At 36.1% G+C, this 25117-nt stretch overlaps 1 protein-coding gene across 1 annotated transcript; it reads left to right on the top strand.

Annotated features, from left to right (window-relative positions):
• Positions 1-7555: 7555 nt before the first annotated feature.
• Positions 7556-24353, top strand: LOC114707886 (UDP-glucuronosyltransferase 2B7-like). Its single transcript, XM_028890817.2, has 6 exons — positions 7556-8290; positions 10826-10974; positions 15338-15469; positions 17380-17467; positions 20112-20331; positions 22851-24353. The coding sequence occupies exons 1-6, from the start codon at positions 7903-7905 to the stop codon at positions 23125-23127; spliced, it is 1254 nt and encodes a 417-aa protein (XP_028746650.2). The 5' UTR covers positions 7556-7902; the 3' UTR covers positions 23128-24353.
• The last annotated feature ends 764 nt before the right edge of the window (positions 24354-25117 follow it).

Raw genomic sequence — 25117 nt, 5'->3', positions numbered from 1 at the left:
TTTATTAACCAACTCTATAAGATATTTGACAGGCCCTTTATCCTGTGGGAGACTGTTTTTCAGAGCTCAGGGTGGTGACATCTTACCTACTTGACTGCCTTAGGTAAAATTTTTTTTATTGGATTTTTATTTTCCAAGGTTAATAATTGTCTTTTTCTCCAAAGAGCTCCAAATTCATTTTACAACTATAAAAGTCATATTCAGAACCAGTATGGGTGTATACCTATTTTCCTATCTGTAAAGGTTTAGTTGAGTGGAATTAATGCAATGTGTTATTTGCATAAGTACCACTGGAGAAGCCATATGCTTCTATTAGCTTACACAGCATTAAAGATGTATATCCTATTTGGTGCTATTCTCCCATTAATTGCTCTCGCTGGCGAGTATTTTCTCTCATTAAACACCATCCTTTCTTACTCTACCAACATCGACACATTATATTTTTCAATTTTAGTTGCAGTTTCCCATTCTCTTTACTGAATATAATTTCTCCATTTATTTGGAGGACATGATTTTTAATTTATACAATATGTACATATATAAATATTTACATTTTAATGTATAAAATATATACATATGTATCCTGGGGGCTTGTGTTTGTTTTTGTTTCTGCAAACTTTAACTCTCCCTAAAGTGCCAGTATTTTTATGACAATAGCTTTATAATGAGAATGAATAAGAAGCACAAACCTGTGTCCTATTTTCTAAGACTGTTAGCCAACTCCTCAATGCTTAATCCTTTACTCCAAATTTTGAATCTTTTGACTGCTTTTTTCTTCCTTATCTCATATACAAGCAGTGTTTTTAGTGTTTTGGCATTAATTATATTTTTTTTGGAAAAGGGAGAAAGCGACATCTTTTTTTTTTAATATTATCTCCTCCTCATGTGAAAAGAAGAGCTGTGCCATTGTGAAAATGTATCCACTGTGAAGTAACTGTTACAGACCGTGGACACTGACAGGAAGCACCTTGGCTCCAAAAGTGTGGTTTCCCTCCTGTGCAATATCCATAGGGTTATTTCAGTAGCCTAGGCTCAGGGGGCTGTGGATTGTAATGCCAGCTTGCACATGGCTTTTCTAGTGAAGGACAGTTATTGGCAACTCTGGTAATGTTTCTGTAACAACTAGCTACATTAGGGTACCTATTAGGTTACCTAGGTCATTTCAGGATAGAAGCATTCCAAAAGAACCAAATCCCTCCAGAGTGGAAAGTGGCCAATTCTTCCTTCTTCAAAGGGAAGCAAGGAAATTTCAAACAGCATCTATACGTCTGCATTACCCAAAGGAATGAACAGTGTAAAAAATAGGCTTACCAAAGCAAAAATTTTCTGGCATTTCCTCTTAAAAATTTCAAAACTAAAATAAGATTGAAAATAAATAAACACCGTAATGTAAATTATACCATGTTAGTTTGTTTTTAAACATTTGTTACTATCAGTCTGATTAACTGTTGGTTAGACCTTTGTACTGATAACATTTGCTGTGACTTGTACCCTGTCAGCTGGTAAGATAGGGTGATGGTTTATTGCACAGACATGAAGCCACACCTTTGGGCCCAGGGTATCCAAGGTCCGTAACAGTTATTTCAAGGTAGATCCATTCTTATCACTGAGGAGTCCAGCTGATTCCTGGTGAATGTGAATTTTCTTCTTATGTTATTAGGCAGTGTTTCTGAGAATGAACTGTTCAACCTCTTTTGGGGTCCATATAAGAATGAGTAAGACTACCTGAGTGCTTCGTAAGAGTTTCAACAGAGGTAAAACCGTTCAGACTAGCCTTTGAGACAACTACCTAGGCTAAGTAATGGGTGGACAGGATTACTTTTCTGTTCCTTAGGGCTTCTCAGGAAAAATACCCTCAAGTTCGGCTTCCTGACAATTTTCCTGTGGTTGAGGTTTATCATATTGCTTCAGATAAATGAACAAAAACATAAAATTGATACCTGGGCAGCAGTTGGATGAGAAGGCACATTGTTTTCCAAGAAGACTCTCTGGAGTTTGAGCCATTTGTGGCATGAAGTGCTACTTCCTATGGCAATACGGAGGTGGCAGAGACCATTGGCTTGGTTATAAGGCTGAATAAACTAAGTTGTCAATGCAGTTACCCAATTACTTCACAGGAACCCTACCATGTATAGTCCCAAGATGGTGATATGGAATAGTAACCTGAGAGGAAATACACTGTTGAGTGGATTTTCCAAGTCAAATCTTCAATGTGATAACCTAGTAACTCCTAAAAATGGGTTCAAAGCCTGTCTTAGTTAGGGTTTCTATTGCTGTGAAGAGACACCATGACTATAAATGAAAACACTTAATTGGGGTGGCTCACCTACAGTTCAATGATTCAATCCGTCATCATCATGGTGGGACAAGGTGGCATGCAGGCAGACATGGTGCTGAAGAAGTAGCTGAGAACCCTACATTTTACAGACAACAGGAAGTGGTCTGAGTGTCACAATGAGCAAAGCTTGAGCAAAGGAGACTTCAAAGCTCACTCTGACAGTGACATACTTTCTTCAACAAGACCACACCTCCTAATAGTGCCACTCCCTGGGCTTATATGAGCCAATACATTCAAACTTCCACAGAGGTTACAGGGAAGCAAGCTTCTATATCTACAAGTATGTACGAATGATACACTTGCTTCCCATTTTCCATTAAGCAAAAAGCATGCTATTTATATTTTATCTTGGAATAACTGAAAAGGTAGATTCTATTTTCTTAGTCCTCTATTTAGAAAGTCATAAGATACGTTATGATTTGAATATTCCATAGATGTATGTCTATGGAATTTTGATCCTCCATTTTAGACTTATTTTGTGAGGTGGGGAAACATTGAGGGGATGGAGCCTGGTTCTAGGGATTGGATCACAGGGACAGGGGGCACTTTACAATCTATATTATAGTCCTGTTTCATGTCCAGTTTCTTCCTGATTCACTCAAATATGAGATAAATGCCTCACACTCCTGATGCAATAGGTGGGACTGTTCCTGTCTTGTACAACCCTAAAAATAAAAGCATAAACAAACCCTTCCTCTTCTGAGTTTTTGTAGGTTGTATGGTTATGATGATGAGAATAGTAACCAATACAGAAAATTAGTGATGATAAATGGGCTCATTACCATGATAGCCTGCCTACAGGCTTCACAAATCATTGTCTAATGATTTTTTTTTCAAAGAAATATGGAAAATATGGACATGTGAGAATGCGAGAATCTAGAATTCTGTAAGCAAATTCTGTGGGGCATTTGGATTGGAGCCTAGAAGACCAGAAAGTGAAAAAGCAAAGTATAGAAAGTATAAGCTGGGTCCATGAGGTTTCAGCAGATAATGAGGATTTTGTCAGGGCCTGTATTAGTGGCCATTTATGCTGTATTCTAGTGAAGAATCTAATTGTGTTCTATGTTCTAAGAAATTGAGTAACACTAAATTCAAAAGTAATGGAATATGTTGCTTGGTGGAAGAAATTTCAAGAATGATTCACTTCTGACCTACTTTTAAATTCAAACATGAAATCTGAACTCTACAATCTACTTATTCATTTGAACTCATCAATTTTGGTGAACACAAAGAATGTAGTAGTCCCAAGGAACACATACATTCCTGCCATTATTATTTTGTAGGGGTAGTTGTTTCTCTGTTGTCTTAAAGGACTTTTGTCTCTCAGACAATCAGTGTTAAATCTTTTTCAGACACTAATTTGTGACAATCAAACAGTCTTCTTTGTAATAGGTGTGCAGTGGTCAGAGATTCAAGTCCAATGCACATCAAGATTTGGCACATAGAAGAGTAAAAATAGAAGTGTATCTAAAAGATGCTGTCATTTTTAGGGTGTGTGTGACATATACAATAAGAAGTCCCCCTCTGTTGGTGCTATAGTCTCCTCACCCATGGATCTCTCCAACCACTAGAGCAGCACAGGAAGCAAATATAGACAAGGAAATAGAAGTCGAGATTGAAAGGAGAAAGGAAGGAAGGAGGGAGGGAGGGAGGGAGGGAGGGAGGGAGGGAGGGAGGGAGGAAGGAAGGAAGGAAGGAAGGAAGGAAGGAAGGAAGGAAGGAAGGAAGGAAGGAAGGACGGACCCAGGTCTCTTTAACATTCAGTTTTAGTTACTTACACTGATTAGTAAAGAATGGTCTGTTTAAGGTAGTCCTCTGAAGAGTACATAGCAGCCTGATGCCACACATGTACCCACACACTATACAATAGTAGAGGAGGTGAGGAAGGACAATGAATTTCATATAGAGAGATATTTATAACCTAAGTTGCCACCAAAGGTAAGACAATGTGCCGAGAGACCTTGAAATCGTGGAAGGTCAGAATTCAGCTGCAACAGAGGTTAGAATTCAGAAGATCTGAATTCCAAACTTCTGTTGCTTGCTTGACAAGCAATACAGCCTGTGTGGGATCTGCTGAGGCCACATGTAACACTTACAGCCTCACAAGGTTCTGATTTCGCCTATCATCTTTCTCCTGGCTGTCAAACCTCCAGGGTACTTCAAAAATAAAGTGAGTGAGAGTGACCGTTTTGTTGAAATTGTAAAAAAATAAATAGTGAAAGATTGAATGTTTAGGTTTTCAGAACATACTAAGGATCATTTTGTGAGCCTAATTTATGACTGAAAGATCCTGAGAATGTGCCATGTTCTGATGGTAGAATATATATCCCACAACTATTGTATAAAATCTGCTATCAACATTAGTCAGGTCAGTTGGGTTTTGATAATAGTTCAATCCCAATATTGCTTTTGTTGACTTTATTTGCCTATATGTTTAACTCAATTTCTTATTTCCTATAAGATTAACTAGGAAATATGTCTATTTTGGTTTCTTATAGATCTGCTCCTCCTTTAGAGTCATATGTTGTCTTATTGTTTCATAAATTTTGTGTCACTGTGTTGTGATTTGCCCATAGAGTAAGTCAACTGTATTTATTTTATGTGAAGGATGGCATAGTGGATAGTTGCAGTTATTAACTTGACTTGATTAAGAAATGCCTAGGGCATTATGATATAATTCTTGTGTATTTGTGTGCAGGCATTTCCAAAGAATATTAACTTTTGAGTTCTACAGCATACAAGGAATAACTGTTAAGGTTCTCATCACCATGAACATTCTTACACTTTCAACGACATGATGGACACCAATTGCTTAAAATATAAGCCAGCATAAACCATTCCTCCTATAACTTGCTTTTTTGTCAGGCACTCACCTAATGATGACAAAAATAACTAATGAGTGGATCTTATTTTTAAATAATTAAAACTTCTCAATGATAATTTTTACTGTGTTTAGATAACTACATGACTATCATTCTAGGGTAGTGTTTTAGTACAGTGTCTTTACAGCATCTTCAGCTACAGTAAGCAGTGATATTGGTGTATGTTTCTCTGTCCTAGACTGAATGGGTTGTACACTTTTATCATAATTTACTTTTCAACTCTTCTAGCAAGCTGAATAACTATTAGTCTTAGCATGAAAATGATTAGCTCTGCATTTTCTACAGGTTATATAGGATGGGGTCACCATGTTGAGTCCAGGCATGTCCATTCATGGATGTAATATAGTAGATAGAATACCAACCTGAAATCTTAAGGGATTGCTGGACCACATCAAGGGCCTGGAGTAGAACATGAATTGACATCCAATGGCTGCTATTCTCAGGAATAGCAGATATGCTGTTTCCTGGAGTGAATGGTGTATAGATGCATTTATTCAATACTTACCAGTGTCTTTATGAGACACTGGGAGTCTGAGAAAAAGCTAATCAGTTATGAAAGCATGTTAGAGGTATAGATGAATAAGTCAAACCAGGTAATTGGCTTGTGAGAGCCTTGGTATGGTAGAAAAATAGGGTATTCTATTTAACTGTTGTGATGGGGCCATGGGGCCTTCTCTGAATCAATCCATTCAGGCATTGAGCCAACCTATTTTGTAAAGGTAAGTATGTAGAAACATGCTCTGGTGAATGCCATAAAGGTAACAGAAGAGTGAGCACATTTATTGTTATTTTACAATGGATTCTACTGAGTAAAACATATGGAATAGGTTTCCCATATGCTTCTCAGTTTGTGAATGTACACAGGCTAGGTAACAGGATTACAGAGCAGGGTGACGTAAGGCACAGGGGTCATGGACATGTTGGTCAGATAACTTACAACACATCTCAAGATGATCTATGCCGGAGGATCTGGTGATAGAGGGGAAAAAATGTACTGGGTTATTTTACTCTGGTAATACACAATCGTGTGCTAACTGTGAAGCTCACCAAACCAGCTGCAAAAGTTCTGAGAAACAAGGCCTTCTTCCATCCAGATCACGACAAGAAGCTACTAAGAGTCTCCTGCTTCCTTTCTCCATGGCAGGTTAAGTTCCCTGTGGTTCAGAGTTGCTTTCTGAGCCAAGACTGTAGATGCCTTGTGCTCAGTTTCCTTTTATAAGACCTTTGTTTTATTTTTTGACAGTTTGAGACACATATATAATATGTATTGGTCAAACACCAGCTCTCCTTCCATTTTTCCCACTACCCCCCACTGTTTTTCACTCCCAACTTCAGAAGTTCAATTTTGAAACCCAGTTGAGTTCACTTACACATACAGTCAGTATGTGGATGGGTATAAAGTCGTCTCCTGGAGCATGATTACCCCTCTCAAGACTTGAGCTTCTCACTCTTCCTCCCTAGTAGTCAACACCTACCAATAATTCCTCAGGTAGACATGGGACTTCAAGTATCCCCCATCCATTTTGGGATTATGGATGTTTTAAACTTGTATGGGTTTTGTGCATCCAGCCACAGTCTGTGATTCATATGTGTAATGGTTCTGTAATGTCCAGATAATGTTGTTCTGCCCCAGCCATCAACTACTTCTGGCCCCTACACCCAGGGTGTGCTATCTCAACACATCCTTTCATACTTTGGCCCTTCCAAGAATGTGCTAGTAGAATGGCTTGTTTCACTTTCACAGGTTTTTTGGCTTTGCCAAAGTGATGACTGAAAAAGGTTACTGCTTCTCATGAAATTTTTGCAAACTTGTACTCAAGGAGTTTATGCTTTATTGCAAATATACTATAAAACATTTGTCACACAGTTTAACTTGGTGAATTTTATGTACATAAGTACACCTAAGAATATTATTACAATTTTTTTATTCATTCTATGGAAGAAATAATGAACAGCTGTGCAAATTAATATGCTTTCCATTCTGGTTAGAGAATTCAGAAAGCAGACATATTAGTCCTCTCACTGCTTTTGAAAGACATTTTATAGACTATTCTAGTATCTATGCGTCTTAGATGATTGCACATGCACTCATCAGCCCCTAGCTTATTGAAAACACATTATCATAAAAGAGACATTAAACACACTCATGTAAAAAGGTAGCAAATAAAATTAGCCTTCTCTATTCTGTCCTTCAATATGCTGAAGGTCATATAGTCATTCAGTTACCAGCGTTAATTAATGCAAGTTATATATTAACTTCTGGGCTAATTTCTTCTTAGATAAAAGTGCAAGTAGTGACAGACAGAAGGAAACACACTGTGAATAGAAGGATTTTGATTTCCCAGGATGCCTGTGAAGTGGATGTCTGTTCTGCTCCTGCTGCAGATGAGTTGCTACTTCAGATATGGGAACTGTGGGAAGGTGTTGGTATGGCCGATGGAATACAGTCACTGGATGAATTTAAAGATAATATTGGATGAACTTGTACAAAGGGGTCATGAAGTGACTGTTCTGAGACCTTCGTCTTCTATCTTTCTCGATCCCAAAAAACCATCTGGTCTTAAACATGAAACATTTCCTACAGCTTCCAATAATGATGAAGTAGAAAAGTTTTTTACCCAATAGGTCAATATGTGGGTATATGATGTGCCAAAAGATACATGTTGGAGATAGTACCCATCAATGAACATAATGTTTGGACAATTTTCTAATTTGTGGTTAAAGCTTTGTAGAGAAGCAGTTTCGAACAAACAGCTTATATCAAAACTACAGAAATCCAAGTTTGATGTTGTTCTTTCAGATGCTATTGGTCCCTGTGGTGAGCTGATAGCTGAGTTACTCCAAGTACCCTTTGTGTACAGTCTTCGCTTTGGTAATGGCTATGCAATAGAAAAGTACAGTGTAGGACTTATATTCCCTCCCTCCTACATACCTATTGTTTTGTCAGGGTTAAGTGGCCAAATGACATTCATGGAGAGGGTAGAAAATATGATATGTTTGCTTTATTTTGACTTTTTCTATGAGTCATTTCCTGCTAAGGATTGGGATCCATTTTTCAGTGAAATTTTACGTAAGTTGTGTCTATCATGAGGAGGATGAGGGCCTACCTTTCATTACTCTTAAAGATATCCTTAGATGCAAGATGTCTTTCATGCTGAAATGATTAAATGAAACACAATATTGTACAACAATATCACTACAGCATCATGTCCAAATCTCCATTTTAAAGACCTAAAGTACTGAAACTTGGACCCAAATGTATTTTGTTGTTATTGTTGGCAGTCATGGTATTCTAGTTTAAAAAAGAAAGGCACAATTAAGCAAGAGCAAAAATTTCTATTCTCATGATTTCTGAAAACTTTCCAGATAATATTTGTAAATATTTCTACAAAGAAATACTTATTATTACATTGCTAATACAAAGGAAAAGTAAAGATAGATGCCAGAAATTCTTTCAGGTATAACCCTCTTAGAAAACAAAGAATCAAGGGATAGCTTGTTTGTTGTAGAAACTAACATGATTCCTGCAAAAGCTGTGTCCATAATTATGCTGGGATAGCTTGACTCTGGAGCTAAAATGCTCCTTTATGTAGATGTAACCAATCGTCTTATTAAAATAAGAAACACAGAGCCAATGTAAAAGAGAAAGCCGAGAGGTCAGAGCTCAGAGATAAAATCTTACCTCCTGCAGTGCTCCTAGCTTCCCCAAGAGAGCTACTTCCTGTTTGTCTGTGTTTAAATAGTCTTTCTGTTCTGCCTTCTCATTGGTTGTAAACCCAACCACATGACTGCCTCATCACTGCCTGTAAGTACCGCCCTCCAGGTCTTAAAGGCGTATGTCTCCAATACTGGCTGTGTCCCTGAACACACAGAAATCTACCTAGCTCTTCTAACCACCGCGCTCTTGCTATGGCTCTAATAGCTCTGACCCCAGGGCAACTTTATTTATTAACATAAAATTAAAATCACATTTCAGTACAAATAAAATATCACCATATTTCCCCTTTTCTATTTTAATAAAAAGAAAAAAGGCAAAAGGTTATAACTAACAAAAGAAAAACTATATACAAAAGTACAATAACTATATACAATATATACAAGTAACAAATACCTAAACGATGTCTAGTCCATTTGTATTTGACAAATCAGAGAAAATAATTCCCTTATCTATCCTATTTTAGTAAGTCCAAAATGTATCTAATTCACTTTCTATCCTTATTAATCTTCAACTATAACTAACTAATCTTCAACTCCCTCAGAGACCCAAGAAGGAAATAATATTAGCTAACAAAAATAAAAATAGGAAGTGCACAAAAGCAACTTCCAAAAATTTTGTGAGTCGACAGAAACAGCCAGCTGCCTGGACAGTCACCTGAGGTTTCTCTGCAGTGTTGGGGCATCATCTTCAGCCTATAGGCTTATCGTATCTGACAGACTCTTTTGTGAAGTAGGTTGTACACAAGGTCAACAGTTCAACCTCACATTGGGTGAGAGCAGTCCATGTACCAGAAACACCTGAATTCCACTAGTGTCATGTCATGATTCAGGATTTTAAATTCTGGAAATTGTTGATGGTTTTTTAATTCAGCTGTCCATTCTTCTTGGCCGTGTATATATGGCTTCATCTCAGCATCCCCTCTTCTCCACATCCCTCTATTAAATGCCAGTCTACTATTGAGAGGCGAGAGCTTTCAGTTGCTGTTCCATTGCACAACAGAAGCCATCAGCCCACTGCCTGTTCAGCTGCCTTCTAAGAAAAGGGCACTGTACCTTTTCCAGATTGTGAAGGCCACTTCAGGGATGGTGCCATATTTTCCTGGCCTCAGAAGATGCCTTCTGATAAAGCCATAACCACACTTGTTTTGGCAGGAATCAGTAGTCCTTTGTTTCGTGTTCTGTCTGTCCATTTTGTCCTGTTGATTTGAGGATACTTTGTTGTCCAATGGCTAACTTTTGTCACAATGAAAGTTAACTCCATATGCAGTTTCTTCAATGCCCATATTTTCTCTGAAGTAGATTGGTACTGCCAGGAGCCGACATGTCTCAAAAAAGAAAATTTCTAAGTTATTAAAACATTTTAAATGCCATATTCGGTAGATCTCTGAAGGGTTTGAAGATAACCTGTCTAAAATATATCTGCTCAATTTTTAAAACATATCTAATATGACTACAATTTCTATTGTAATGTCTAACTACTTTCATTTCTTTATATCCTAATAACTGGTAATAATGTAAAGTATTTAAAACTAGTAATTGTCTTTTTCTTTTCTTTTCTTTCTTTTTATATTTGTATATGCTTTTTTGAAGCTTTAGAAAAGAACAAAATGCATGGCAGATACATCGGGGCTTCATAGATTATATAATGAATAGGATTGCTGAATTATTGAGGTGACATTAGCATTTCATCTCAGTTTACCTTTAGTATACATATATTATGTAAACCACAAATAAATTGCATTGTATATAAAGTAAATATATTTGTTTCATTAATATACACTTTGAGTAAAATTATTCCAACATTTTTCAGACAACATATGTTTTATTCACATGGCAATACTTTCATTACCATTTTGCCCTTCCATCTCCAACTCATTTCTCTATTTAGGAAGACCTACTACTATGGTTAACACAATGAAGAAAGCAGAAATGTGGTTCATTCGGTCCTACTGGGATTTAGAGTTTCCTCACCCATCTTTACCAGACATTGAGTTTGTTGGAGGACTCCACTGCAAACCTGCCAAACCCTTGCCTAAGGTAAGTACATCCTTTTGGTTTAGTTTTGTTTCGTTTTATTTCATTTCAGTAAAAATGGTTCTATACCTTTTTTTTTTAGTTTTTCTTCCAGTGAGAAAGAATCAGAAGTGGGGAAAATCATCCTGCCAAATGGATGCTCAAGGTTAAAACAGTCACAAATCTATGCATTTCCTTCCATTTATGGAATAAAACGAGAACCTTGGGGAAACAGCTTAATTCAATGCTATAATAAAGTGATGCATATCCATGCAAAAACTGTCAAGTGATTAACATACATCTCAATAAGTTCTCGGTATGTAGAGAAACAACATAGAGAAGTTTCTGCCTAAACCAAACCCATTTTGGAAGACAGACTATACTCAATAAAAATTGAATGGAATATATTTAAGGAAGTTATTATAATATAAAGAGACCATTGAATAGAAATAATAAAACATATCCTAAAATCATTGATTTAAAAAAACAAAACAAAACAAAAAACCCTAAGATGTGAAAGAGAGGTCAAAGGAAAAGGCTAAGATGATATAAGAAGATAAGAAGTCAGAACTGTGTGTGTGCTTAAGCAAGAAGGTATAGACAGTCGGGGCTTTTGATAAACATAATATTTAAAAGTTCATAATAGGAAAGTGGTTCAAATGTTAATTATGCCATTATGAGCACAGAGAAGGGAAGTGAACTGAGGAGAAGTAAGATCAGATTTCCTTTAAAATAAAAAAATAAAGCACCTTTGAGGTGCAGTTCCCTGAGTTGGGTTGCACAGAAGCAAGACTGGAAATAAAGAACCTGTAGGAGGCTGCTATTACAGTTTAGCTAGCAAAAAGGTGAGCATAGAATAGAATACTCATAGATCGCAGTACATCTAATCAGAGTCTATCAGTACCAAGATCATATGGACTTTGGGAGAAAGATTGAAACCAGTGAAACTAAGTATCTCAGCTTCTAAGTAGGTAATGCCAAGTTAATGTTGAGTATTTCTGTCACCAGTATTTTTGTTGTTACTGTTAGACTGAGACAACATTCCTGACAGAACAAACCACAATACCAAATGATTTATATTGGTCGTGGACTCGGAAGTTTCAGGACTCGGCTCTGTTGGTGCTGGTCCTAGATTAAGGCAGACCCTATTGGGGGCAGAAGTGTATGGAAGGAACTGTCCATACCATGAAGGAAGTAGAGCATTAGTTGGACTGCCCCCAACACAAGAAAACAATTACCTGATGGAGTCAAGTAGACTTACCTTCATAAAATTTCCAAAACGCCCCAAAAAGTGTAATGACCAGCAGCCAAAGGATCTACCAGTGAGCATGAAGGGAGACATTTGCATTCAAACCATAATGATTTACTAAAACTAGTAATTATCTTATATTTGAAGAAACTTTATATTTACTTCTTCAATAATAATGAGAATTTTAACACATTCTCAGGCAGTGTCCTAAAAGATATATACCATATATACTTAGGAAAGTAAATGTATAAATTTTGGAAACAGGATGAAAAAAGTGCAAACCTAAAATGTATCCTGTCAAGATTCTTCAGCAGTATCTTAGCATAAGCAGAAGACCATTCCTCAGTATCATGAATTTTTGGCTTCAATTACTTTACAAGAAAACTCAACATTTCCTTGCTTTCAGTCTACTAATTAATGCACTACTCACTTGAGATCTCACAGTTTTGTAGCTTAGGTTATAAAAGGGATCATTTACTCTATTGACAAAGAGGTTTTTTGTTTGTTTTTTCTTTGTCATTAAACACACACACACACGAGAGAGAAAGAGAGAGAAAGAGAGAGAAAGAGAGAGAGAGAGAGAGAGAGAGAGAGAGAGAGAGAGAGAGAGAGAGAGAGAGAGAGAGAACACATAATACAATGTTTGAGTCCTTTGAGTGTTGCTCATATGCACACATTTTTTTAAGGAGCAGATCTATTGGTATTGGATAACGAGTTTGGGGCTCATTCCTTGGGAAGACTGATGATGTTTTTTCTGTTTTATGCCAGATTACAGGAGATCACTAAAACTTCATTGGGGAATGGGGTCCTGGCATCACAGCTCCTTGCCAGAATAACCATAGAAAAAATATATACTGCACATGAACACCTAGTTATTCTTACCACCTGCTTATGAAAACAGTAACTAGATATAAATTATCCAACCATTCTGACATAATATCTGATATGAAATGAACATCACAGTCTGTAAGACAAATTATTAAATGGTCTTATAATTAAAAAACTCAGAGCCAGATATTAGAGTTAAAACAGAGAGATCAGAAGAATAGGACAAGCCACAGCAAACCTCACCTTACCAGCCCTCAGCCTGCAAAGAGACCTACTTCCTGTATACTCACTCCTATGCCTTTCCATTCTGCCATATCATTTCCTCTCTCAACCCAACTACATCATTTCCTGTCTGTCTGTACAGACCTCCAGACCTCTATGGATGGTGCTGGATTAAAGGCAAGTGTCATCATGCCTGGCTCTGTTCCCCAGCGTGGCCTTGAACTCACAGAGATCTGGATGGATCTCTGCTTCCTAAATGCTAAGTAGAAAGGCATGCTACCATTGCCTGAGTTCCATGTTTAATATAGTGACTGCCTTTTTCCTCTGATCCTCAGATAAACTTTATTAGGGTGCACAATACATTGGGGGACACGATATATTACCACAACAGTTGTAAGACAGTTATAGAGAGTAAGCTTTTTTTAATGACATATACTACGATAGCCAAAGAATTCTTGCATTTTTATATCAGTAGCAACTACATAACATTAAAGTATTTTTCAATTATTTTTAATTTGTGTGATGTATGTGTGCATATATACTACTGTGTATGCATGTGGAGAGAAGGACATCATGGCACATGTACAAATGTTAAAGGCAAATTCCAGGAGTCTGTTTTTTTTTCTAGCATGTGGATTACAGGATCAAATTCAGGTCATCAGACTTAGTAATAAGAATCCTCCCTACTGAGCCTTCTCACCAACCACTGAAGTAGTTTTAAAGGTTAACATCCAATAATGGTTTTGAATGTTAATCATCTAGACTATACACAGTAGTTTTCCATGATCAAAGGATGATTCCACACGTGTGTAGGTTTTGCACATTTTTATCCTGTACTTGAAGGATTCCTCGATTTCCATTAAGGGAAATGGGCAGTGTTATTAGTATTAGAACAAGGGATAGAAAACAAGAAAAACAATGTGCAACAATGCAATGATCATAACTGGTTATAACAATAATTGTTACTATGTTTCACAAACAAGATTTTAACCTGAATTATATATTGTAAACTTTGTCTTATTCTGTATTAAAATTTCTGTATTTAGTCTGAAAATACGACTCAGCAGGCAAAAGACTAGACTGAAAACCTGATAACTTGAGTTTCATCCATGGAAATAAGCATAAATGGTGAAAAGAGAAAACTTCTGAAGATTGTTTTTTTGTCTTCTGCCCTCCTCATGGTTACTGTTTTATACACATACACACACACACACACACACACACACACACACACACACACACACACACACATACACATACACACACACACACACACACACACACACACACACACACACATGAACACACTAAGGAAAAATAAATGTTAAAATTCATATTTTTCTCTTCCACAATTACCTGCTTTTCCATCACTTACCAAATGCTTTTGTGACTTCTTTCCTTAAAAAAAAGAAATCAGAAGTTTATAAATTGTTTCAAGTGTCTTGCAATATTTATACATGAATAGTATATGTATCTGAACTATACAAAGTAAAATTAATTTGTGTATGTTCAATATGTATCATACTTTTATAAACAATAAAAATATCTTCAAACACAGCTTCAAAAATTACTATACAAATTGCATATGTGAATATTACATTTTTAATTGTTTTATCAGAATCCTTTAATATTCTAAATCAACAATGGTGTAAGGTTTATATTAAGTAACTTACATACATATATGTCACAGCAAAAAAAATGTTTTATATCACTGTCCTTATTTATATTAAATCACCACTGGTCATAGGAAATGAAGAAAAGGGAAAAAATTACATTTTCTATAGGTTAAGAAATAAATGTAAATGAGAATTACAACTTTCTGATGACCTCATATGATGGACTTATTGCAATTTTAAATTTTTTGGAATGTAATACTTGAAATACTTGTTGCTCAAAGATGGGAATATACATAGTGCTGATCCCCATAAATGATTAAGACAGCAATGATTGTCTTATCTGTGCTTGACCAGTAGTACTTATCAGTCCTGTAATACTTAATACTTCATTTTTCTCCTAGTTTAATGGCAAGTTCAATAGCATTTAATTTGTGGTTGATTTCCAGTAGTAAAACAATTTCTGTATCTACAGGAAATGGAAGAGTTTGCACAGAGCTCTGGGGAACATGGTGTGGTGGTGTTTTCTCTGGGGTTGATGATCAGAAACATAACACAAGAACGGGCCAACACAATTGCATCAGCCCTGGCACAGATTCCACAAAAGGTAAGATGGTGCCCTCATGGAAGGCAATTATCTACTGAGTTTATTAACATCTGGAAAGGTCTGACACTGGAAGGATCCTTTATGAAAAATGAAGTATTATGATTTGCCTTAAAATAAAGCCAGTTAAAAAAAATAAAGGTTAAATATAGCAAATTCTGCAGAATGTGTTTTTGATTGACATTAACATTGCAATAAACATCATGATCACAGAGAAGCATGGTGAGTGATCATACTATAAGCAAAAAAAAAAAAAAAAGAAAAAGAAAAAAAGAAAAAAGAAAACCAAACAAACAACTAAATTCTCAATAGTCACTCCTTTTTCTTGAGCCTTGTTCAAATCTAAACATTCAGGGTAAATTGAAGTTTTATTTAATAGCATTATTAGCAGATATTGAAAAAAATTCTGTGGTATAACATATAGTAGACTTCTAGTAGCATCTAGATTCCTCAGAGAACCCTTCCCTCTTTATGAGAATTCTGGACTAGGATTGCTTAGTTACCATTCAGAAGACTTTTCAGAGAAAGAGAGAAGGCTAGCACCTCAATCCTTTTGTACCACGTTCATTGAGAAAAACGGAGGAATTGGCCCTTCTAGGACCTGCCAAAACTCAAAACAGAAAGATAACAGAAAGAGAGGGTGGAGTGTTTCCTGTCCTTATGGTGAACTATACATAATCAGACATCATCTATAAAACTATGGGAGTACTTAGGAACTGGACTTTAGCTTTCTATCACATGAAGTCTCCCTGTATCACTTGTGCTGGTTTCCCTTGAGATCCTGAAGTTAAGTTTAAACATCTTGCAGCAAACAGATATTAAACATGTAGGTGGAGCTCCAATTTATGAGGGTAGTTTGGGATTTCTAAAATTAGCACCATTTGTGTGGTCTGGCTTTAGAACTGCTTGGGATTTCAAAAATCATATTAACCTTGAAGTGTTGTGCAATCATATGGAACCAATGTGGCACCACTAGGATTTTGTTATTGTTTCTACAGCTACTATCACTTATGAGCAGCAAGCCAGCTTCCTTTTCTGAATACTCAGTCTCAGTGACAGTAATGTGACTCATGTGACGAGGTGCTCTACGCTTCTTATGATTCCTAAGTAAAATCGATTTCTCACCAAAAGATGAGGAATATTAGATTTTATTTTTGTTTGTTAAAAAATATGTAAAAATCACTCTCTGTGGTTGCTATTTTTATGGTGGAGGCAGCACCTCTTCAACATGCAGAAGGGTGCAAGCAAGCACGTGGACCTTTATGTCCTGGGGAAATGCTCTGCCAGGCAACCATATCACTGGCAGTTAGTGGACAAACTAAACATTTACACCCTATGAGATTATTATCAGGGTGGGTTGGACAGATGACTCATTCTCTGATTCTCCATGAAGACACCTTTTCCAAAAATCTCCTAAATAGAGAAAACTGTGAATATGGAATAATTTCAAAAAATAAATAATTAGTAACTAAAAATGCCAAATTCTATTAAAATAACATAGGACAGATGACTATAAGTAAAATCTGGGGTTATTTTAAACTGGCATGAAATTAAAAATGGAAAATTAGAAGTATATAGCAAATACACATAAAGTTTAATCATTTTTCCTAGTACCTGAATTATGACCACATAAACTTTTTTAAAATACATTCACGTTTCATTAACTCTCTCATGTATATATGTAACTGCACATGGAAAAATCATGATGACATCCAGCTAAGTATAAAGAGAAACACAGGCGATGTTGTCATACTCTGTCTCACTTTTTTGATAGTTCTTATTGTCTAAAGTCTCTTTTCCTGGTTTCCAACACCTGGGCTGTGAACAGTATTTAGCTAAGCACTTTCTAACTTTTTAAATACTATGTTTTAAGTTTTGAATCCTGGTATAAATTATTCTCTAATCTCTAACAGGTTCTTTGGAGATTTGAGGGCAAGAAACCAGACACCTTAGGACCCAATACTAGGGTGTTCAAGTGGATGCCTCAGAATGATCTTTTAGGTAAGAGTCTGGGAAACAAATACTGAAAACATGAGTCACAGACTATAGTGCAATAGGAAGCAAACTGATTCTTTTTAGAAAACACAAAAATAAAACCAATTTTAAAATATTGATTTTTAACTTGAAAGAAAATGCAGTATGAGCTGACATTGTTTTTTTCTATTCCAGAAACAATGTGTGCATTGTAAAAGCAACTGCCTCTTACAGAGAGTGTTTTGTACATACCTTGGATTTTACTGATTCAATTTTATACCTGTCCCCTTTTCTAAAGTAGAAATTTTTCAAAAACCACTAAGAAACAATAGTCCTTTTTAATCATCAATGACAATATTTTCCATCAGAAAAAATTCACAATGTTTATCATTAAATAATATAACACTCTGATTACATGGTTGTCCTGGATGCCTTAAAAAGCCTTGTATCAGGCTTAATAAATGTGTTAGTTATAATTGCTCTCTTGTGAAATATTTCATTTTTGAGAAAATCATACATAAGTACTATATTTACATCATTTTCAGCCTTCTCTCTCCCTCCTTCAACTCCTGCTTTGCCCCCTACCATCTCCCCATCCCACTGAGTCCACTTATTGTTCCTTGTTATATACACATGTTTAGGGCTTACAATAGAGTATTGGATAATATATCAGGGAGTTCATACTGGAGAAACCTGGCTCTTCCATCATAGCAGCCATTGATTGCCCATATCTTTTCCTCGAGGAATAGGACTCTGTGAAATTTCCCCTATGTTGGCAGGTCAGCTGGTACTGTTATTGAGCAGGTCTTATTTAGGCAAACACATTGTTGAGATTTCATGGATGCAACATCCCTATAATATCTCCCAAACACTTTCTTCCACCAGGTATCCTGGTCCTCTATCTCTTATACTCTTCTCACACCTTTTCCAAAATGTTTCCATAGCCTTTGATTTAGAAGTTTAGCTGCTATAAGTACACTGATTGATCTTGGGCATCCAATGTTCATTTATTCTCTTCATTTTGACCAGCTGTGGATCTCTGCAGTATTGTCCACTTGCTGCAATGGAAGCATTTTGATGAGGTGTGAGAGCTACACTTTGGTTATAAGGATAAATGCTTAGAATGTAGCTAGTAATTATACTTGTTTTGGAAAATGACAGTAGGAGGTTCTCCTTTGGGGTCCATGATCTCTCCAGACATGGATAGTTGACTAGGTTTATAATACCAAGCATGAATTTCTTACTACTGAGCTGACCTCAAATCTAAGTAGACAACCCTTGGTTAATCCTAAGATAAAAGTGCCACAATTTTGCCATTATTGATATCTTGCCATGCCAGTCATTGTTAAAATTCATAGATTTTAAAGCTGATAAGACTATTGATTACATTTCTCCCTAGAGATCTTATGTAGCATTTCCTTATACTATGAAAGTCCTTAGAGAGGAAGTTTCCAAGTCAATTGCATCTCAATTCCTCCAGGTCCTATGTCTAAGGAGTATAATGTCTTCATCAGTAGGTGCTGTGGAATGTCGTTCTGTATGCATGATATGAAGGTGTGTTGCTGTGATTGGTTGATAAATAAAATGCTGATTGGCCAGTAGCCAGGCAGGAAGTATAGGCGGGGCAAGCAGAGAGGAGAATTCTGGGAAGAAGAACAGCTGAGTCAGGAGTTGCCAGCCAGACACAGAGGAAGCAAGATGACAAGGCAGAACTGAGAAAAGCTGCCAAGCCACATGGCCAAACATAGATAAGAATTATGGGTTAATTTAAGTGTAAGAGCTAGTCAGTAATAAGCCTGAGCAAATGGCCAAGCAGTTATTATTAATATAAGCCTCTGTGTGTTTACTTGGGGGATGTGAGTGGAAGAGTTTGTCCCGACCGCTGGCTGGCCAGGACACAGAAATCTTCCAACCACAAATAGAGTCTTATCTTCAAGTTCTGGGAAGCAGTCGGGGACAATGGCTAGAGTCTATATTGTTTGGGAAGAGTCCTAGAAACAGAATCATCCCCTGCCCGCCGTGAGATAGTGAAGTTTTCCACTTTTGGCACTGGATATTTTGATAACAGTCTATGGTTCCTGACACTGCCAGCATCACCACACTCCGCAAAACTTCTTCCAACCCTACCCTCTCCACACACACATGAGTATGTATGTACTAATAATCAAGCCTACACAACAATGTCTCCCTGTTGAATCCTCAAGCACCTTTGGTTTCATTTGTTACCCTGGGAAGAGGTTAATGGAAAGAAGAAGCAAGAAAGAAATAGGTGGCACTAAGAACATATGAACTCTTTAAGTCCGTGAGTTATAACAAACACGTCTTCCTTAGACATTCATTTTCTTCCATTCGGTATGTACTCTGTGTGTTCAACTGAAAATCACTTCCCATCATTCAAGTGTCATCTCATTCCACATCTGTCATTAATCTCTCAACTAATTCTTCTGTAAACCCTAGCATCACATTTAAAAGAAAACAGTAGGTGCAGCTCTGTTGGTTACACTACCATGTACATAGATGATTTTTGCTCTGAGATATTAAAGGAATTTAAAGAATTCAATTTAATTTTTATGTTAAAAAATACCCTGCCCCTTTGATCACTTTATTATAGATTTATACTTATATCTAAGAGTTGTATTTAATATGTTTTCTGATGTTCTTCTGATCCTAGGTCATCCAAAAACTAAAGCTTTTGTAACTCATGGTGGAGCCAACGGAATTTATGAGGCAATCCATCATGGGATCCCCATGGTTGGCATCCCTTTATTTGCGGAACAACATGATAATGTTGCTCACATGGTGGCCAAAGGAGCAGCTGTTGCAGTTGACTTTCATACAATGACAAGTACAGATCTGCTTTATGCACTAAAGGCAGTCATTGACAACCCCTCGTGAGTATAACCATGTATCTATTTATTTGTCTTGTATCGGAACCCAGGACTTTACACATGCATGGTGAGCAACTATTCTGTCACTGAGCTATGCCACTAGCCTATTTATTATAGATAATTTCTCATCAGAAGGTCCAGAGAGCAGCAATTAACCTAAAGAAACAATGATACTACAAAGACCTACATTAGAGAGTGAAGGAATGTCAATGTGTTTTCTCATTATTTTATTTTAGACAGAGTCTAGATTTAACTTGATGTCTTCCTCTTTCATCCTATAAAGTTCTAGAATAAAAAATATGTGCCAACAACCTAAACCAAAGTACTTCACAATTGTTTTACTAAAAAATTATCAGAGATTTAATTTTAGAATAAATAGAGTTTTATTTGTTAAAATACCTAATGACAGTTGAAATTGTAGTATAGTGAAGCAAATGAACAGAGCCACCATTTTTCTTTTATTTAAAAAAAATCTCCTCATAATGGCTTTTTGTTAATCAGTAGGATAAAATTTATCTCTAATTCCAATTAAATTTAATTTTACAAAGTTATATTGAACAATATTTGATTCTATTGCTAATCTGTGGTGAAAAATAGAGCTTTGATTTTTATCCAATTAATAACATCATAAAGGAGGATTCTAGTTATAAATAGTGCATATCTTTAGATTTTTAAGTTGTGGTTGCCTTGTTTAGAAGAATTATGTAATTTTAAAAAATTGATTTGAAAGAAAGAATTTGGCATTTTGCTGTTCAATTGCCAAATATCTTACACAATAATGATTTTCGTTCCAAAATACTTCAGAACATTAAATCGTTATGCTTCCTCATTATAGTCTTTCTTTCATCAACAATATTATACATGTATTTCATGCATAAAAATTTTGTTTGAAACTGTAATGGGGAAGAAAGAAAGGAAGGAGGGAAGAAAGAAAGAAAGAAAGGGAGGAAGGAGAGAGAGAAAGAGAGAGAGGGAGAGAAAAGAAAGAAAGAAATTGTAACTGGGCAGTGGTGGTGCATGCCTTTAATCCCAGCACTCAGGAGGCATTGGCAGGTGGATTTCTGTGAGTTTGGGGCCTGCCTGGTCTACAGAGCAAGTTTCAGGACAATTAGGCCTGCTACACAGAGGAACCCTGTCTTGACACCAGAGAGAGAGAGAGAGAGAGAGAGAGAGAGAGAGAGAGAGAGAGAGAGAGAGAGGTGACAAAAGAACAACAGATACATTTTAAAGCAAGTTAACTCAATTTAAACAAATTTTAGTTATTCTAATAAGCACTTTGTAAAACAAATTTTCTTTTTACAAGTTTTGAAAAATAATATTTTTCTTGATCATTAGGTAAAAATCCTCTTGTATGGATACTTGCCTACATTTCTAATCCTTAATGGACATAATGATGGTACTAGATGAAGCTGATTTCTTAAATAGATGATACATTTTGAAGGTTTATGACACACACTCTATTAGTCTTGAGTTAATTGTGCAACATCCTTATTATAGGCCTCGTGTCCTATATAACAAAAATATATTACTATTTCTGCCATGGTATTAAAAACATTGTCTTCTCTCTGTGTATATATGGCTGCATTTCTCTAATATATTATAAATAACAAGAAAGGAGGCTGCTTCAATTGCCATTGGTTATGTTATGATATAGCATGTCTCATTAAGCTTTACACTTAATGAGACATATCCATAAATAGACCCCATTCCCATGTATCCTTGTCTGAAATCATTTCACCACTAGAATCAAATATCTCTTTGATGTTTCAGTGTAAAATATTGAATAGACTCAATATTGAAAAGTCACAACACGTAAAAGAAAAGCATGAACAGTAATTGCATTAATTTACTCTAATTCTAGTTTATAGTAAAAACGATTCACAGTGTTCCTAGAGTCAAAAACATTTTCCTACAAATAAAGGAAAATACAGTTTTATTATTTCCATCTAACAGTTAACAACTAGAAGGAGAAATTTATGAAAAGAAATTAGTAAATTTCTTTTACTAAGAAGCTAGTAAATGAACAATCATTGCATATCTATGTTTATAATGAAAAGCACCGATAAGTGGTCAATATAAATTCCTCATCAATCCCAACTCCTTATCAGCTTTGCCCAGATATGGATCACAGTGAAAATGGCATGCATTGGCTGTGCATCTCCAAATTGTTCTACTGTTCCGAATTCTTCATATCAGCTACACTAGTATTTGCTTTCTAAGTGACTCATGTTTCAAAACTTCAGAGGATAGCTCATTTTGATTTTGTTTATTTTGCTTTGAGTTGTTAACTGGGTCCAATCTATTATTTATAAATATTTACTTTTCCGAGCATTTCTCTTATTGTTTAAATCCTGTATGTTGAAGAAGTTCTAGCTGATACATTATTTAATAAGAGCTTTACTGTGATGAACACATAATTTTCTTTATTCTCCCATATGATCAACTTTAAGATACACAGAAATTAATACACATATGTTTTCACCTTCATTCTGTAAGTCAATGCCCATCATATCTCCCTTTAGCTATAAAGAGAATGTGATGTGGTTGTCAACCATTCACCATGACCAGCCTATGAAGCCCCTGGACAGAGCCGTCTTCTGGATTGAGTTTGTCATGCGCCACAAAGGGGCCAAGCACCTGAGGCCACTTGCCTACAACCTCAGCTGGTACCAGTACCACTCTCTGGATGTGGTTGGATTCCTGCTCGCCTGTGTGGCAGCTTTGGCTTTCCTTGCTGTAAAATGCTGCTTGATTGTTTACCAATTCTTTGTAAACACTGGGAAGAAAAAAAAGGAATAGAGTTCTTTAAGAATGGAGGCAAGACTCTTCCATTCAATTCTAGCACTGTGTATCAGGTGCTTCTTGTTTTAGGAGATATAGGGCTACTTATCTATATATTTTACTCCTTAAAAATTAAGAAATTAACCATTTAAAATACTTATTTCCTCATATAACTAATTTTGTGCTGATTTACTGATGTAATAATCATGAGAACAATGATAACCATGGAAACACCATCTTGTTTATGGGAGAAGAATAGGAAGCCTGAAGTTTTTATTTTGAATTTTTCAGAGATACCATTTTTAAAATAAAATGGAATGAAATGAACTACCAGTGTTTGTCAAAAAAAAATGATGTATTTAAAAAGTGACAAGGCAGATTTTATTTAAACTACCAAAGTAGAGGACAGAGGCTTCTGGATACAACAAACCCAATTCTATAAGAAAAAAGATGATTTTATAGAAACAAAAATGAAGGGCAGCAAGATGTTTCAACTGGTAGGGGCATGGGTCACACAAACCTGTCAACTTGAGTTCAAGCCCCAGAATCCACAGACTGTGAATGGAGAGAACCAATATCACAGAATTGTTCTGTTCCTTAAATCTGTGTCTCTGCACACACATGCCCATGTGCTATATACACACAGCATGTACAGACATGCACACTCATACACCACCACCACCACCACCATAACAACAACAATTCCAACAATAACAATGAATGTAAAGTTTTAATGAATGAAGTTTAAAGAACATTAAAACATGAGTAAAGGGGAATAAAGAAGTATGAATTAAAAAGGAGTCCTAGAGTTAGTGGAGAATTACAAAAGTAGGTGGAAGATTAAATTAAATGTCCCAGTAAGAGGAAAAAACAATGTAAAATTCACAGTTTCACATAAATACAGATGCATGCACATAAACACTAAAAATTAAATCACCTTTAAAGACAGAATACAACTGAAATCCAGGATAACGTTATCTAGGTAGCTTGTTAATCAAGTCCTATGTGCTACATGAGCCTAGAAATCCATCTTCCTTAAATACAAAATACTTTGACGATAATTTTTGATATTTATTACACCAACTCAAGATTTTTCCTAATGAATTTTCCACAGCTCTTCACAGTTGATGGCTTTTGGCAGGGGTGTGTGGAATGATTCAGTTACCTTTAGAGAGCAGGCCACTGGGAGTGTGACCATGCCCCAAGAAGTGAATGGACAGCACAGATTGCACTTGGTGTATTTTGGAGGGTAGTATGCTGGGGAGGGTGTGTGGACCTGGGAGGAGGGGGAGGAGAGTGTGATGGGGTGCCTTGTGTGAAATTCCCAAATATTCAATAAAAATATTACACTGGAAAAAATTAGATTACCTGACACATTTTGGTTAAAAAAAATGGAAGCCACTTTACTACATGGTGACCTATACCTTTCCGTTATTCACCTAGCTAGTCATTTCTAGCTGCTTTGCTACCAAAAACAAGTATGTGAAAAACACAAACTTTTACACTTTTACTTCTTTTGCTTTAACAACATATAAGATAATAATTGCAGAAGGAATACATAGTCAAGATTGAATGGAAAATTTTGATACCATAGCATCTTTGCCAGAGAGAATAGCTTAAATAGTAAAAGGTTCTCAAGACCTGACCTGCAATATCTACAATTAGAATTTTCCTTCTCAGAGCATAGTCTACAAAGCAGAGCACAGCAACATGGATGCAAGGGATTGAACTCAGGACCTCTGGAAGAGCAGCCAGTGCTCTTAACTGCCAAGCCATCTCTCCAAGCCCTGTAGATGTATTTTTAAAGAGGGAAGAAACCTATCAAACTACAGTGTCCAGAGGCAAAATAAGATTTTAAAAGGTCTAAAAGCTAAATTTCCAGGGTAGATTTATTTTATTTTTAATTAAAATACAATTACATTATTGCCTGCAACCCTTCCCATGTTCTCCTCTATGATCCATGACCCCATTAGGCACAAAATATTTTTGTATTTACAGCTGAATAGTG

This window comes from Peromyscus leucopus, chromosome 10, assembly GCF_004664715.2.
Source record: "Peromyscus leucopus breed LL Stock chromosome 10, UCI_PerLeu_2.1, whole genome shotgun sequence".
NCBI lineage: Eukaryota > Metazoa > Chordata > Mammalia > Rodentia > Cricetidae > Peromyscus > Peromyscus leucopus.
The sequence above is the reverse complement of the archived record's forward strand: the minus strand, read 5'-3'. Positions and strand labels throughout refer to the sequence as shown.

Coding starts and splice junctions, on each gene's coding strand:
- LOC114707886 (XM_028890817.2), top strand. CDS start 7,903: ATGAACATAATGTTTGGACAATTTTCTAATTTGTGGTTAAAGCTTTGT. Junction 15,470..17,379: donor TGGCACAGATTCCACAAAAG/GTAAGATGGTGC, acceptor AATCTCTAACAG/GTTCTTTGGAGATTTGAGGG. Junction 20,332..22,850: donor GCAGTCATTGACAACCCCTC/GTGAGTATAACC, acceptor ATCTCCCTTTAG/CTATAAAGAGAATGTGATGT.